Source organism: Bos mutus, chromosome 1, assembly GCF_027580195.1.
Source record: "Bos mutus isolate GX-2022 chromosome 1, NWIPB_WYAK_1.1, whole genome shotgun sequence".
Lineage (NCBI taxonomy): Eukaryota > Metazoa > Chordata > Mammalia > Artiodactyla > Bovidae > Bos > Bos mutus.
This window is the reverse complement of record NC_091617.1, coordinates 105,982,717-105,998,422: the sequence shown is the minus strand read 5'-3', so window position 1 is coordinate 105,998,422 and position 15,706 is coordinate 105,982,717. Positions and strand designations below refer to the sequence as shown.

At 36.9% G+C, this 15,706-nt stretch overlaps 1 protein-coding gene across 3 annotated transcripts in view; it reads right to left on the bottom strand.

The window, feature by feature from the left end:
• The window catches only part of IFT80 (intraflagellar transport 80), a 112,628-nt gene that overhangs the window by 79,131 nt on the left and 17,791 nt on the right, over positions 1-15,706 (bottom strand). For all 3 annotated transcript variants that reach the window (XM_070374050.1, XM_070374043.1, XM_005904408.2), the window contains exons 4-6: positions 11,314-11,423; positions 7,652-7,741; positions 6,312-6,449 (exon numbers count right to left, since the gene is read on the bottom strand). In XM_070374050.1, the coding sequence (XP_070230151.1) occupies positions 6,312-6,449; positions 7,652-7,741; positions 11,314-11,423 (338 nt within the window). The remainder of the gene's footprint in view (positions 1-6,311; positions 6,450-7,651; positions 7,742-11,313; positions 11,424-15,706) is intronic.

The following is a 15,706-nucleotide window of genomic DNA, read 5'->3' as shown; positions in this document are numbered from 1 at the left end:
ACTATACAACAACTGAGTTGCAGTGATGTACCTAGACAAAAATACAAAAATTTCTGCTTTTTCAAATATTTCTTTCATCAGTCCAGTTACATACATGCATGCTAAGGAATACATTCAAACCAAAACCTATTATTTGAGCATTAGATCTTTCTTTTTTCTCCCCAATACAAATATTTCTTGAAAAACATTAAAAGAAAATGTTTACAAAAACCGTATTTTTCTTGGTTTATTATTTCACAGATAACCTGAAAGTTTATATCAACATCACACTTTAAAGCTTATATTATAAAATTACTATCTAATTTCTCTCAAGAAAACCTAGAAAGAATTTTTAAGAAAACGTTAAGAAAACTGCACTCAATTAAAAATTTGTGAAGAGCCCTCAAAACAGCTCTTAAAATAGAAATAATAAATTTGTAGCAAATGCTAGGATACATATCCTTCCTCAGATTTTTATAATCTCTAACACTGACATTCTTCCACAGAATCTGGCCCTGGATAAATGATTACTACTATTAATTATACAACTCTTCCACAGAATCTGGCCCTGGATAAATGATTACTACTATTAATTATACAACTTTAAGTTACAGGTTGGGCTTCCCTGATAGCTCAGTTGGTAGAATCCCCTGCAATGCAGAAGACCCCGGTTCGATTCCTAGGTTGGGAAGATCCACTGGAGAAGGGGTAGCCTACCCACTCCAGTATTCTTGGGCTTCCCTTCTGGCTCACATGGTAAAGAATCCACCTGCAATGCAGGAGACCTGGGTTTGAACCCTGGATTGGGAAGATCCCGTGCAGAAGGGAAAGGCTAAAGAGCCTCTTGATGAAAGTGAAAGAGGAGAGTGAAAAAGTTGGCTTAAAGCTCAACATTCAGAACACTATGATTATGGCATTTGGTCCCGTCACTTCATGGCAAATAGATGGGGAAACAGTGCAAACAGTGACAAACTTTATTTTGGGGGGCTCCAAAATCACCACAGATGGTGACTGCAACCATGAAATTAAAAGACACTTACTCCTTGGAAGAAAAATCATGACCAACCTAGCTGCTGCTACTGCTGCTAAGTCGCTTCAGTCCTGTCTGACTCTGTGTGACCCCACAGACGGCAGCTTACCAGGCTCCCCCGTCCCTGGGATTCTCCAGGAAAGAACACTGGAGTGGGTTGCCATTTCCTTCTCCAATGCATGAAAGTGAAGTCGCTCAGTTGTGTCCGACTCTTCGCGACCCCATGGACTGCAGCCAACCAGGCTCCTCCGCCCATGGGATTTTCCAGGCAAGACCTAGACACCATATTAAAAAGCAGAGACATTACTTTGCCAACAAGGTCTGTCTAGTCAGTTCAGTTAAGTTCAGTTGCTCAGTCGTGTCCGACTCTTTGTGACCCCATGAACCGCGACATGCCAGGCTTCCCTGTCCATCACAAACTCCCGGAGTTTACCCAAAACCATGTCCATCAAGTCGGTGATGCCATCCAACCATCTCATCCTCTGTTGTCCCCTTCTCCTCCTGCCCCCAATCCCTCCCAGCATCAGGGTCTTCTCAAATGAGTTAGCTCTTCACATCAGGTGGCCAAGTATTGGAGTTTCAGCTTCAACATCAGTCCTTCCAATGAACACCCAGGACTGATCTCCTTTAGGATGTATTGGTTGGATCTCCTTGCAGTCCAGGGGACTCTCAAGAGTCTTTGCCAACACCACAGTTCAAAAGCATCAATTCTTCGGCGCTCAGCTTTCTTTATAGTCCAACTCTCACATCCATACATGACCACTGGAAAAATCATAGCCTTGACTAGACAGACCTTTGTTGGCAAAGTAACGTCTCTTCTTTTTAATATGCTGTCTAGGCTGGTCATAACTTTCCTTCCAAGGAGGAAGCGTCTTTTAATTTCATGGCTGCAATCACCATCTGCAGCAATCTTGGAGACCAGAAAAATAAAGTCAGCCACTGTTTCCACTGGTTCCCCATATATTTGCCATGAAGTGATGGGATCAGATGACATGATCTTAGTTTTCTGAACGTTGAGCTTTAAGCCAAATTTTTCACTCTCCTCTTTCACTTTCATCAAGAAGCTCTTTAGTTCTTATTCACTGTCTGCCATAAGGGTGGTGTCATCTGCATATCTGAGGTTATTGATATTTCTCCTGGCAATCTTTGCCGGAGTCCAGCTCCAGCAGCCAGGGAATCAGCCTGAAGGGAAGAGCAGTGTGAGCTAAGAATGATGTAGCCTCTGACTCCAGATGTGGGGCTACATGTTTATTTCAAGCATCAGGTCTTCTTTTATACTTTGACAAAAGCATTAGGTCAGAGGTTTGACATTTTCAGTTTCCCCTCACCCAGATTTATTGTCTCATTGTTGCCCTTCAAACAGAGTTCCTGCTTTGGGGATTCTCTGTTTACTTATGATTACATTGTAACTCATGCTTATGTCTGGGCTGCATACCACATTCCTGAGTTTATTTCTTGTCTTTCTAAATCCTGCTTGCCCCTAGTATCCTAAGCTCTCTATCTCCTAAAAAACTTCTAAACTTTTTTTAGGTTTATTCCTAAACCCTAAACTCAGCCATGAAATTAAAAGATGCTTACTCCTTGGAAGTTATGACCAACTTAGATAGTATATTGAAAAGCAGAGACATTACTTTGCCAACAAAGGTCCGTCTAGTCAAGGCTATGGTTTTTCCAGTAGTCATGTATGGATGTGAGAGTTGGACTGTGAAGAAAGCTGAGCGCTGAAGAATTGATGCTTTTGAACTGTGGTGTTGGAGAAGACTCTTGAGAGTCCCTTGGACTGCAAGGAGATCGAACCAGTCCATTCTGAAGGAGATCAGCCCTGGGATTTCTTTGGAGGGAATCATGCTAAAGCTGAAGCTCCAGTACTTTGGCCACCTCATGTGAAGAGTTGACTCATTGGAAAAGACTCTGATGCTGGGAGGGATTGGGGGCAGGAGGAAAAGGGGACGACAGAGGATGAGATGGCTGGATGGCATCACCGACTCGATGGACGTGAGTTTGAGTGAACTCCGGGAGTTGGTGACGGACAGGGAGGCCTGATGTGCTGTGATTCATGGGGTTGCAAAGAATCGGACACGACTGAGCGACTGAACTGAACTGAAACTCAGAAAACTTCCTTTGCCATAAACATTTCCCTCACAAACAGGTCTCAGATAACAATCCTTCCCATGGCCTCAAGCTGCGGCCTACGTGCTCATCCTGGGACATTCTTTGTAAAAATCCTTGAACAAATGTCAATGGTTACTTTATAGATTATTTTCTGTGCACAACTGCAGAAGGCTTTGTGTTTTCTCATGCTCTTCTCAAGAACAATAAGCACCTTAACATTTTTTCTAGCCAACTCAACCGAAGAAAGGAAAGAACAAGTCAGAATCACAAAACCTAACTCCTTCATCCTGGGACCGTGCCTGTGGGATGAGGAGAGGGGGTTGGGGCCATGCCTCCATTTTGTCAGTAATGCCTAACGCACCTCCTGACAAATCTTGATTCCAGCTTGTGCTTCCTCCAGCCCAGCATTTCTAATCATGTATTCTGCATATAAGTTAAATAAGCAGGGTGACGATATACAGCCTTGACGTACTCCTTTTCCTATTTGGAACCAGTCTGTTGTTCCATGTCCAGTTCTAACTGTTGTCTAGTCAAGGATATGCTTTTTCCAGTAGCCATGTATGCATGTGAGAGTTGGACTATAAAGAAAGCTGAGCACCAAAGAATTGATGCTTTTGAACTGTGGTGTTGGAGAAGACTCTTGAGAGTCCCTTGGACTGCAAGGAGATTCAACCGGTTCATCCTAAAGGAAATCAGTCCTGAATATTCATTGGAAGGACTGATGTTGAAGCTGAAACTGCAATACTTTGGCCACCTGATATGAAGAACTGACTCGTTTGAAAAGATCCTCATGCTGGGAAAGATTGAAGGAGGGAGAAGAAGGGGATGACAGAGGATGAGATGGTTGGATGGCATCACCAACTCAATGGATATGAGTCTGAGTAAACTCCGGGAGTTTGTGATGGACAGGGAGGCATGGCGTGCTGTAGTCCATGGGGTTACAAAGAGTTGGACATGACTGAGTTACTGAACTGAACTCAAGTTGCAGGATTATGAGGAAAAAAAAAAACAAAGAGTTACATTTAAGAGTGACATTTTCAGGCTGATGAAAATATGTACTTCTTAAAAGAAACCTTAGTAAGGTTTTTTCAAGATATAAATAATTGTGTGGGAAAAGTATTCAGCACCACTGACTTAAATTTTAGGCTCTTAACTTGATACCACTTACTTGGTAAGTGGAAAAGGTGAAGAATCTCAATAAGTATTGCCCTTCTTACCTTTCACCACATGAACTTGCCTTGACCCCCCCAAAGATATTAGTTCTCATTACTAGGAGAAGCCTGTATCTTCTTGTAAAATGTATTACAACTGTAATTAAATAAATGAGTGGGTAATTAATCATTTAATATCCATCTTATCAATAGAAAGTAAACTCCAAAGGGACTATATTTGCTTGGCATTTTTTAAAAAGATGTGCAGGAAGTACTTATACAGGTAATTTAGTTTTGAGGTTTTTTGTTTGTTTTTTAATTTTATTTATTAATTGGCCACACAGTATGTGGGATCTTAATTTCCCGACCAGTGTTTGAACCCTGCATTGGAAGCATGGGATTTTAACCACTGAACCACCAGGGAAGTCCCCAGGTAATTTGCTTTTGACCCAAAATGCTTATAGCACTTATATCTTAGTGAACAGAATCATTTTCCAATAAAGATATATGTGTTCTATGTCTGTCACCTTAAAAATAATTTTCCATTTTTTATTATGTATACAAATTAAATAGCTTCAAAAATCAATGTTTTTTAAAAAAGGAAAGAAAGATGAATTATATATTTAGAGAATCCAATGAATTCTGCAAGCAAATTAAAATTAAAAAATAAATCTAGCTTTGTTCCCCTCTTCAAAAGTTATACAAAGCATATCTTTAATTTGAAAATTTTAGAAAATGAAATTTTCAAAAAACATCACCTACTACTTCAAACTCCAGGAATAACCACTGTTAAAATGTGTTATATCAAGAACTCTACTCAATACTCTGTAATGACTTGTATGGGAAAAGAAACTTAAAAAGAGTGGATATATGTATATGTATAACTGATTCACTTTGCTATATACCTGAAACTAAGACAACATTATAAAATTAACGATGCACATCTAGAGAACATCTGTCAAACAGAAGTACAGTTGTGTGCTTCTAAAAATAGAGAATTATATTTAGATTTTTAGGTACCAAAATCAGAGAAAAGCAAATTCATATTTATGCTTTTTGTGTTTATAAGGCTTTAAGAATTCTAAATAAACTGTCTTATTTTACATTTGAGGAAAATAAGCCACAGAAAAATTGTGATTTTCTCATAGTCAGGAACAATATGGAATAGTCTCTCATATAATGCTGCTGCCTTGGGAGCACTTTGATGAAATAGTTCATTCTCTAAGTACAATGGTAAACGCTGCTGAGCTGGGTTGTTTGCCTATGTTTTAAACAGAATTTGTATACAGGGCATACTCTCTTATGAGAGAAAAATCATACGTGCATTCAAATATGAAATCTTTGATTTTAAAATGACCATTTAAAAAAAATTACTATCAATTCCTTACCAAAAATATGCAACCAAAATTTTTATATGAAGCACTGCTGCTGCTGCTAAGTTGCTTCAGTCGTGTCCGACTCTGTGCGACCCCATAGACAGCAGCCCACCAGGCTCCCCCGTCCCTGGGATTCTCCAGGCAAGAACACTGGAGTGGGTTGCCATTTCTTTCTCCAATGCATGAAAGTGAAAAGTGAAAGTGAAGTTGCTCAGTCGTGTCCAACCCTCAGCGACCCCATGGACTGCAGCCTTCCAGGCTCCTCTGTCCATGGGATTTTCCAGGCAAGAGTACTGGAATGGGGTGCCATTGCCTTCTCCACGTATGAAGCACACTGACAGTTTAAAAAAGAAAAAGTTCAAAACTCAACTCTCTATGTTGATTGGGCATAAATTTTAACACTTTACTATCTTTCACAAATATGCTTAAAATGAGTATTTTCAGAAAGACAGTAGAGAACATACTCAGTCTTCAAATTGAACTTAAAGAGCTTGAATGATCCCATAAATCTAGAATTGATTGAACCAATATATTAAGAAGACAAATCAGAAAGATGCAGTCAAATGCATCACTGAAAATGTTTTTAAAGATTGAGAACTAGGTGTGTTGTGCATTATCACATTTATGACAGAACATCTGTGATTGGTCACCACTATGTCTTACCCCAGTTTTATCGCACAAGCATAAAGAATGAAATGATCCAACGGCAAATAATTCTCCATCTGGAGCCCAGGCTACTGAGGTAATAGGATGCTCATGAGGTTGAGAACTGTAGAGAGGACGGCCATAACTATCCCATACCTACGAAAGCAAATTTAAAAAATCTTTTATAACATCACCACATTATTACAAACAAGTCTGCTTTCCAATAAAATATCAAGTAAAGATTTAGAAATCATCATTTTATAATATTAGCAATTACATGTCTTTACTATCCACAAAGGTTGGGGGAACTGGGGGGTAAGCTGTATTCCTGGAAACCTAAATATCTCAAAGAAAAAGTTATAGAACATTGTGATAATTTTGGATTTTACAAAGGTCTGTCTAGTCGAGGCTATGGTTTTTCCAGTAGTCATGTATGGATGTGAGAGTTGGACTGTGAAGAAAGCTGAGTGCTGAAGAATTGATGCTTTTGAACTGTGGTGTTGGAGAAGACTCTTGAGAGTCCCTTGGACTGCAAGGAGATCCAACCAGTCCATTCTGAAGGAGATCAGCCCTGGGATTTCTTTGGAAGGAATGATGCTAAAGCTGAAACTCCAGTACTTTGGCCACCTCATGCGAAGAGTTGACTCATTGGAAAAGACTCTGATGCTGGGAGGAGGAGAAGGGGACGACAGACAGAGGATGAGATGGCTGGATGGCATCACCAACTCAATGGACATGAGTTTGAGTGAACTCCGGGAGTTGGTGATGGACAGGGAGGCCTGGCGTGCTGCTATTCATGGGGTCGCAAAGAGTCCGACATGACTGAGCAACTGATCTGAGCTGAACTGAACTGAAGTCTTTAATTAATTCTAAAACCTATCCATTGTAATCCTTTTAAATTTAATAATAATATTCTGTTTTTTGCTTAAATTTTTTTTGTTCAATAAGTGCTCTATCAACTTTCCCTGAAAGTATTTATTTGAACCAAATTTTCTCCAACTATATTTACCATAAATCTTATTCTTCCTCACAAATTATTTTGGTCTGGAGCTGATTAACATTTAATAAACCAGTATGGTTGACTTTTTAAACCTTAAATTGATTTAAATAGTCACTAAAACAAGGCATTGTATTCGTGTTACCACTCATTAAATCAAATTTTATAGGTCAATGAAATAGGCCAAGGAGAAAGGCAACACTTCAAAATACCACTGAAAATTATAAAATAACAATTTCCTAAATTGTCAGATTAAAAGATATGACTAAAATGAAGGACTTGAAGAATATTCTTATATGCTAAATACTTTTCACCAAAATTCGATTCTTTCAACCAGGTGATAAATTCAAACATTACATACCTTATATTTACAGTCTTCACCAGCAGATAAAATCAAATCATTGACAGAGTTCCAATCTACTTTTAAAATAATGCCATCATGAGCTTTCCACTAGGAGAAAAAATAAGATATAAATTATAACTTCAAGGGCACTGAAAATTTTCTAAGACTTGTTTTTTTTCAGCCTTTTTCTAGTGTTCTCTAGTCTTCTTTGAGAAAACTCCTATCTTCCTTTCATAGCCATTATGCACAGCTATTTGTTTGTTTCATTTCTGATTTAAACTAATGAAAAGCACCTTGCACTATGACATCCACTATATAACTCACATCCTTCAAGTCTCAATAGCCTGGACCCCAGATGGAAAATCACTTGCTGTTAAACTATTAAAAGCCTGAAGTTTGTGTGATGATAATGGAATGAATATGAATATATGTTATGTACTCCAAAACTTAGTTAAATCCAAGTTTTTCTCCCTTTGCACAGCTAATCCTGTTATTGATACTGCTTTCATTTTTGTTTGCTAATTCTTTTCTTAAAAAAAAAAAAAATCTTCTACTATATGGACATCGTCTTTATTACTCCCTTTATTCTTTCCTGTTCATTCCCCTAAGATTCATTCTCTTTACCTTCATGTCCTTAGAATAGACACTAACTACTCTGAGAACCTTCTGCTGTATTTACTATATAACAAAGAGGCTTTCTACAGATATATATATCCTATACATATACAGAATACACACATATTTGTGTATATATCTACATAAGTCACACCAAAATTGGCAAATCTAGTAAGTAAATATGGATGTCTTCTCACTCTTAAATATAATTTATGTGCTCATTTAGCTCTTACCACACATGTAATTAAAAGCCATTAGTCTTTCACTATATTTGAATAATATAACTGAAAAAAAATTTTTCTTGAAGACTATAAGGTACATTTTAATGTCTGAGTCAACTAAATTTGCATCAAAGAGTGACTGATTTCAAGGATTTTCATTCTATAGATCCTTCCCAATCTATTGTTCTTCATGTATATGGAAAAAAAACCCACATCAAATTAGGGTCAAATAAGCAACAGCAGCAAGCCCTAAGAATAAGCAATAATTCATAACTTGCTTTATCAAAATACATAAAAATATACAATGTCAAAAACAAATGTTTTGAAAGCAATAATTTTCACAAGTTACTTTAAATTAAGCCACTGTCCTGAAATAAACTGCAAACATAAAAATTTCAATATACAAACATTATTTATTTTAAAGCTAAAAAAATAAAATGTTCATATTTAAACGTTAGGAACAAAACATGGTTTAAATTTTCCTTATAATTTAGGATATCACTTATACAGTACATATATTTACACATTATACATAATGCATATACCATTTTCAATTATTTCTTAAGGTATTAGGCATTTTGTGAAATTCCTCTGAACCATGAGCTCCTTAAAGGCAGAAACTATGTTCTGTTTCACTTTGAATATGTTATAGTACAAGGCTTACACTCAACATAGTACCTGACATATAGTAAGTATGCATCACATTCTCACTGACTGACTAAATAAACAGAAGTTTCTTCACTATGAAACCAAGTTCTGGGCCTCTAGAAGAGTCCCTAAAGCTCTTAAAGGAAATTAAGTGTACACTTTTGAACTGTATTCTACAAGCAAGAATTAAGTAAGCATTCTTTTTTGTGAACAATCTAAAGTTGAGTATATATTTATACCCAAGGAAAAACTGCGGGAACTTTAGTTTTCCAAAAGAAATAGAAGATTTGCATTAAATTACGAATTCCATTTAACTCCTTTAACTCCTTCACTTTAGCTGAATTTTTCCCTCCACTATTTCCTGAGTCAAAGGTTTCACCGAGCCACAAAACCAGAACTTTATCAATGGTGATATACGCATCTTCCTGAGCTTAATTTATATATGCTTAATTACAGGTATCTAAACAAATCACGGGCTTCCCTGGTGGCTCAGACAGTAAAGAATCTGCCTGCAATTCGGGAGACCTGGGTTCAGTCCCTGGGTTGGAAAGATCCCCTGGAGGAGGGCATGGCAAACCATTCCAGTATTCTTGCCTGGAGAATCCCCATGGACAGAGGTGCCTGGCAGGCTACAGGCCATGGGATTGCAAAGAACTGGACACAACTGAGCAACTAAACACAGCACAGCACAAACAAATCATATATTTATAAATTAAAAGATTCATTGGGCCTGCTTTTGCTGTATGATTTCAAAGAACATTTTCAGGGTATAAGTGGTATGGAAGGACTTTGACTAAAGGCAGGAAGAACCAAACCTCTTCCCTAGCTTCTTCCCCTTCTGTTGTTTCACAGTTCTTAGCAGAGTGTTCCTCATGCAGTAAAAATGTAAATACACAATGACTGTATGGAATATGTACAGCATAATTCTACACAGAAGTGACTAATATGGAACCGCAAAGTCATTTCTATATCCTTACTCTCCAAATTCTCTATCTACTGAACTGTTAAACACAATGCGTCTTGGGAATTCCCTGGTAGCCCAGTAGTTAGGACTCTGAGTTTCCACTGCCAGGAACCCAGGTTCAATCCCTGGTCCAGGAACTAAGATTCTAGAAGCCACACAGCATGGCAAAAAACAAACTAAAAACCCTGAAGTTTCTTCTTAAAACACTTTTATCCCTTCTGTAGCCAGTGAATCTCCAGCACCAAATCCCTGACCTATTAACTGGCCTCCTTGTCTCTAATTTATTAGTGGTTAAATAAAAGTTACAGATGACATAATAACACCATAACATCAATAATAACAACTGCTCTTTATTGTGTACATTCAATATTTTTATTATATGCACTGTCCTATGTACTTTGTAATTTAACTCATTTAATCCTCACAATAATCCTATCAATTAGGTATTAGGATCACATCTAAGAGATGAGAAAGCTTAAGCTCTGAGATAATTTTATAATTTGCCTAAAGTTACATATAAGTAATGAACATTTGAACCCAGGTGACTAACTCCAAAATCTATATTTCTATTACCTACACTATACCGTGTTACTATCAAAATATGAAGAAAATGATTCTGCCTCTTCACACTGAAATCAAACATCAAAATCTCAGAGATAGGCTTAAAGGTTTTCCATTAATTTGTCCTACCCTGACCTGTCTTAACTGCCACTATTGTTCTGCTTCCCTGTAATTGGTAAAATTATATATACCCAATTTGTTCTAAGCATTACATTGACTCCCCCCAACCCACTTTAAATAAATACTAAAACAATTCTAGGGTCTTAGAGAAAGTTCAAGGGTACTGAACAGACAATGGGGAGGAGGGGGAAGAAGACACTAGAGATGATAAAAAACCATCTAAACAAGTTCTTAAAGTTTTATGATTTAGTCCCATTCTGTCTCAAATCTATCCATGTGAGGCTGACTGTGCTAAATTTGAATTTTGTGCCAAATCATGTAAACATATTTATGATTTACTGATATAATGAGAGTTGGAATAAGAGGGAAGTGAACCTTATTGGAAACATCAACAAGTATTCCCTGTTCTATAATAAAGGCTGATAAAACCACACACTTAAAAGCCTCGACTATAACAAGACCACCCAAAAGAAAGGGACTCCTAAGAAAGTGACCTCTTACTGAGCAGTCTGGCAGATCCTGATAACAATTTACAAATGCCTGAGAAGTACCTGTAAAATTTTAGCATTTGGTTGAAGCGGTTTAATGATCAGCTGCTTGCCTGCTGTATAAAGAACCTTTTCTGAATCAGGGCCCCATGCTACGGAATACACTGGTGTTCCTGTAAAAAGAAAAAAAAAAAAACCAAAAGATAAACTTTAATTATCATGCTTTATAAAACAGAGATTGTTAGGAAAGTCAAAAAACCAATTTGGGGTATCATTTCATTTCCTCCTTATTCAATGGCCTATCCAAACTGGAGTATATAGCCTGATACTGAAACATAAAAGGCAAAATAAATATGAGGTTAGGGAAAGTTTTGCTGTCTATCAAGTGTGGCTTTGGCCTGAAAGTTAGGCTAAAGTATTACCAGGATAAAGTTGACTCCACTTCCATGGGAAAGATACAAGTTTGATTCACCCACCATACTCGGTAAATCTGTTTTCAATTTCCTAGGACAGGAATTAGCGATTCCTAGGATACGAATCCTAGAGATAAGATTTAGGTATTTTTTAATTCGATTACTTCACAGATTACCTAATATCTTCTGGAAGACTATGCTTTCTTTGAATCTATTTTTTTTAAATGAATATCGTATCAATTGAGAGCATTAAATTACCTGTAGTCCACTGTCTGACCCAGTTACCTATTCATTAGAATCTATTCATTAGGGAAGTGAATCAAGGTTATACAATTAATCTATAAAATATTAACCCATTTATATTTATAAAATCAAGCTTTTAAAAATTGTCTAGGATTCCTAAGTCAGGCTATTATAGTAGCTGACTTTATGTGAGTGAGTGAATAAATCTTTCAGGAATTTACATTCACAGTAAAATGAAATCTGAATCTAAGGATTTATGAGCAATCAGTAAGATGTGTTTATTGAAATGGAAAACCCAATTGACTGAATCAACAGGGAGCAATCAGCAATCAACAGGGAGTAAATTTTAGTAAGATAAATGCTCTAATTGGGTTTCCCTGGTGGCACAGTGGTAAAGAATCCACCTGCCAATGTATAAGATGCAGGAGACTTGGGTTTGATCCCTGGGTCGGGAAGATTCCCTGGAGAAGGAAATGGCAACCCACTCCAGTATTCTTGCCTAGGAAATCCCATGGACAGAGGAGCCAATAGTCCACAGGGTCACAAAAGACTCAGCAACTAAAACAACAACTCAGTGCTTTACAGGACTTTTTGTTGTTCAATTGCTAAGTCACGTCTGACTCTTTGCAACTCCACGGACTGCAGCATGCTAGGCTTCCCTGTCCATCACTATCTCTGGGAGTTTACTCAGATTCATGCCCCTTGAGTCAGTAATGCCATCCAACCATCTCATTCTGTGTCATCCCCTTCTCCTCCTGCCTTCAATCTTTCCCAGCATCGGGTCCTTTCCAATGAGTCAGCTCTTCCTATCAGGTGGCCAAAGTATTGGAGCTTCAGCACCAGCATCAGTCCTTCCAAAAAGTATTCAAGGTTGATTTCCTTTAGGACTGACTGGTTTGACTCCTTACTGCCCAAGAGACTCTCACAAGTCTTCTCCAACACCAGTTCAAAAGCATCAATTCTTTGGTGCTTAGCTTTCTTTATGGTCCAACTCTCACATCCGAACATGATTACTGGAAAAACCATAGCTTTGACTATATGGACCTTTGTCAGCAAAGTGTTGTCTCTGCTTTTTAATACCCTATCTAGGTTTGTCATAACTTTCCTTCCAAGGAGCAAGTATCTTTTAATTTCATGGCTGTAGTCACCGTCTACAGTGATTTTGGAGCCCAAGAAAATAAAACATGTCACTGTTTCCACTTTTCCCCCTTCTGTTTGCCATGAAGTGATGGGAACCAGACTTAGAGGACTTAGAAAATCTGATTTAGATCTAATCCAAAAAACTCCATAAGCATTCCTTCCATGGTATAGGTTAGATATTATACTGGGTCTAAATTTCCTGGTCAGTTGGTGACACCTAGGATTGTCTTGATTCAGAGGAATCTACAGATGGCCAATGAGATGGTTCACCTCAGAAGGTACTTCTTCTATTCTTAGTAACTACATTCTCTTGGAACATTATCTGGGAGTAGCCAGGAGCTGACCTGGGCTTCAAACTAAATCTCCAAATGAACAGAGTTCAACTCTAATAAACTCCCCAGAAAATGTAAATCAAAATTTTAGATATTCCAAATGTGATTCTTGGTAAGCACTGTAAGGAAATATGGGAGTAAATTACAGGTTCCTTCTTTATTCCATTATTACAGTTGCAATTATTATGCAAAAAAAGTAAATTTATATACTTTAATATCAATTATCAATGCTTCATGAATATACTCAGTAAAATTACACTTTCCTCAGTGTATACAAAACTATGACAAACATCTACCCCCAAGGAAATAATTCAGTAAACACAACTCCCATTGAGTTATACAGGATGTGACTCTAGTGCTTTAGTTGTGGTAAAAGATATGGTTTGGGGTATAGGATGAAGAGCCAGGGACTCTTATGTCCTCTTTCACATTGAATCCGTGGCCCCATTAAGTCAGCTGTGTCACCATTTCCTTGTTTATAAACCTTATAAATCTTCAGAATACTTACCTCCCATGTTGGGATGTGGAGATTATTCATTTCCTGCTTATAATTTTTAAACAATAATACTGTTAAAGAAACAGATATAGTAACTTAAAGAATAAAACAAAATAAGCTTATAGAGGAAAATTTAAGCAATTCCTTTGTTAAAATACGTGGTTTTTAACCACATTCCTTCAATCCAAAAACAAAAGGAATTTTTTATGATAAATAAGCAATCCTAAATAAGATCAATAGCTGCCTTATTAGTTACAGCATCCTAATCAGCAATATTCAAAATGTATATAACATCAAGAGCTAAGAGAATGTGTCTTTATATTCATTCTTTACATTTAGAATAAAATGTTAAGTGTGAAATTCCTGTATATATGAATGTCTTTATTGCTATACAACTTTGATTTATGTGGTTCTGGAGAAGATTATTGAATGTGGATGAATTAGCTTCATAATGAAAACAATGATTTCTATTATAAAAAAAATCCATCTTACTAGCATTTGAAACAAATCTCTAATATTTTTTAAATGTTTTTTAAAAACATTTGCTAAAGCTACATTTCACTTTGCAAAGTCAGTATGGGAATAATAATACAGCCTTCAGGTTAAAAAACTTAACAACAAAAAATTTAGCAAATCATGTAACAAGATGTTATGAATTTCATCTTTAACAAAAATGGACAAAAAACACAAATAGTTTTGCAATAATTAATTTCTTGCTTTTTATACTGGGAATTTTTATTTATGCTCCATTTCAGTTAAGACACTCAAAAAGATCTTGTTTTTCTGACTTTGTACACTAAGATCATGTGATCTTTTTGACATTTTTTAAGAAACCACATGCACCTGGGGTTGTGTTAAATGTCAGACCCTTATCTCTCTGTAAAACAAATTATCTAAATTCTTTCAACCTGTTGAAGGCATTTTAAACCACAGAAGAGGAGACAAAAATGTATTTCAATTGTTTTAAGGAAGTACATGGTCAAATATACCATGTTTTTCACATTCATACTAAAGGTATCCCCTAAAATGTTGTTTTTGCATGTTTTTAAGAATGCTTTTGAAACAAACTCTTCACTATTACCATGAAGCATTAGCTACCTTTGTGTTGAATACAGTATAGGTCTACACCGAGTGAACATAAGAAGGTAGAGAAGAATTTGGCACTATATAAGCACTATCTATTAGTAACCACTACTACTACTTTGTAATGAAATAAGCAACCATTTGTTACTGTGTTGCTCATGGGAGTAGGCACTTTATCCTTTAAAACCTAGTTAAAATATGCTGCAATATTTTCCAGGAAGCTTTTCAATTTTTTTGGTGGTCAAATCATTAAGAATTCAAAAACAAAGAATTATTTCCCTTTCATTCTATTTGTAGAGACATGTACTAACAAATAAGTAATATCAAGTGGAATTTATTCCTCAAAACAAACAAACAAACAACTTTTTGGCTGTGTATGTCACCAGGTCAGTACAGAGAAATAAAACTAAAAAGAAGGCATGTGTTTCTTTACTTTCTATCCTCAGTCACCTCTCCCTTGGGGATCTCAACTTCCTCCATAGCTTCACCTTTCACCTTTCTGTAACAGACTCTCACATTAATATTTCAGCCTTTATTTCTGAGTTCTAACAAATTTCCATCTACCCCAAAGACATGCCAAAACTTCAAACTCTACATATTTGTATATTATCCCTCCCCACGTACTCCCTCATTCATTCTTCCTCTGAATTCTTCACGTCTTACAGGGTGATCCATTCCTCTCAGCCACTGAGAACTATGCACTTTTTTCAACCACTCTCATTACCACCTCTGTTCAAGCCTCACTGCAC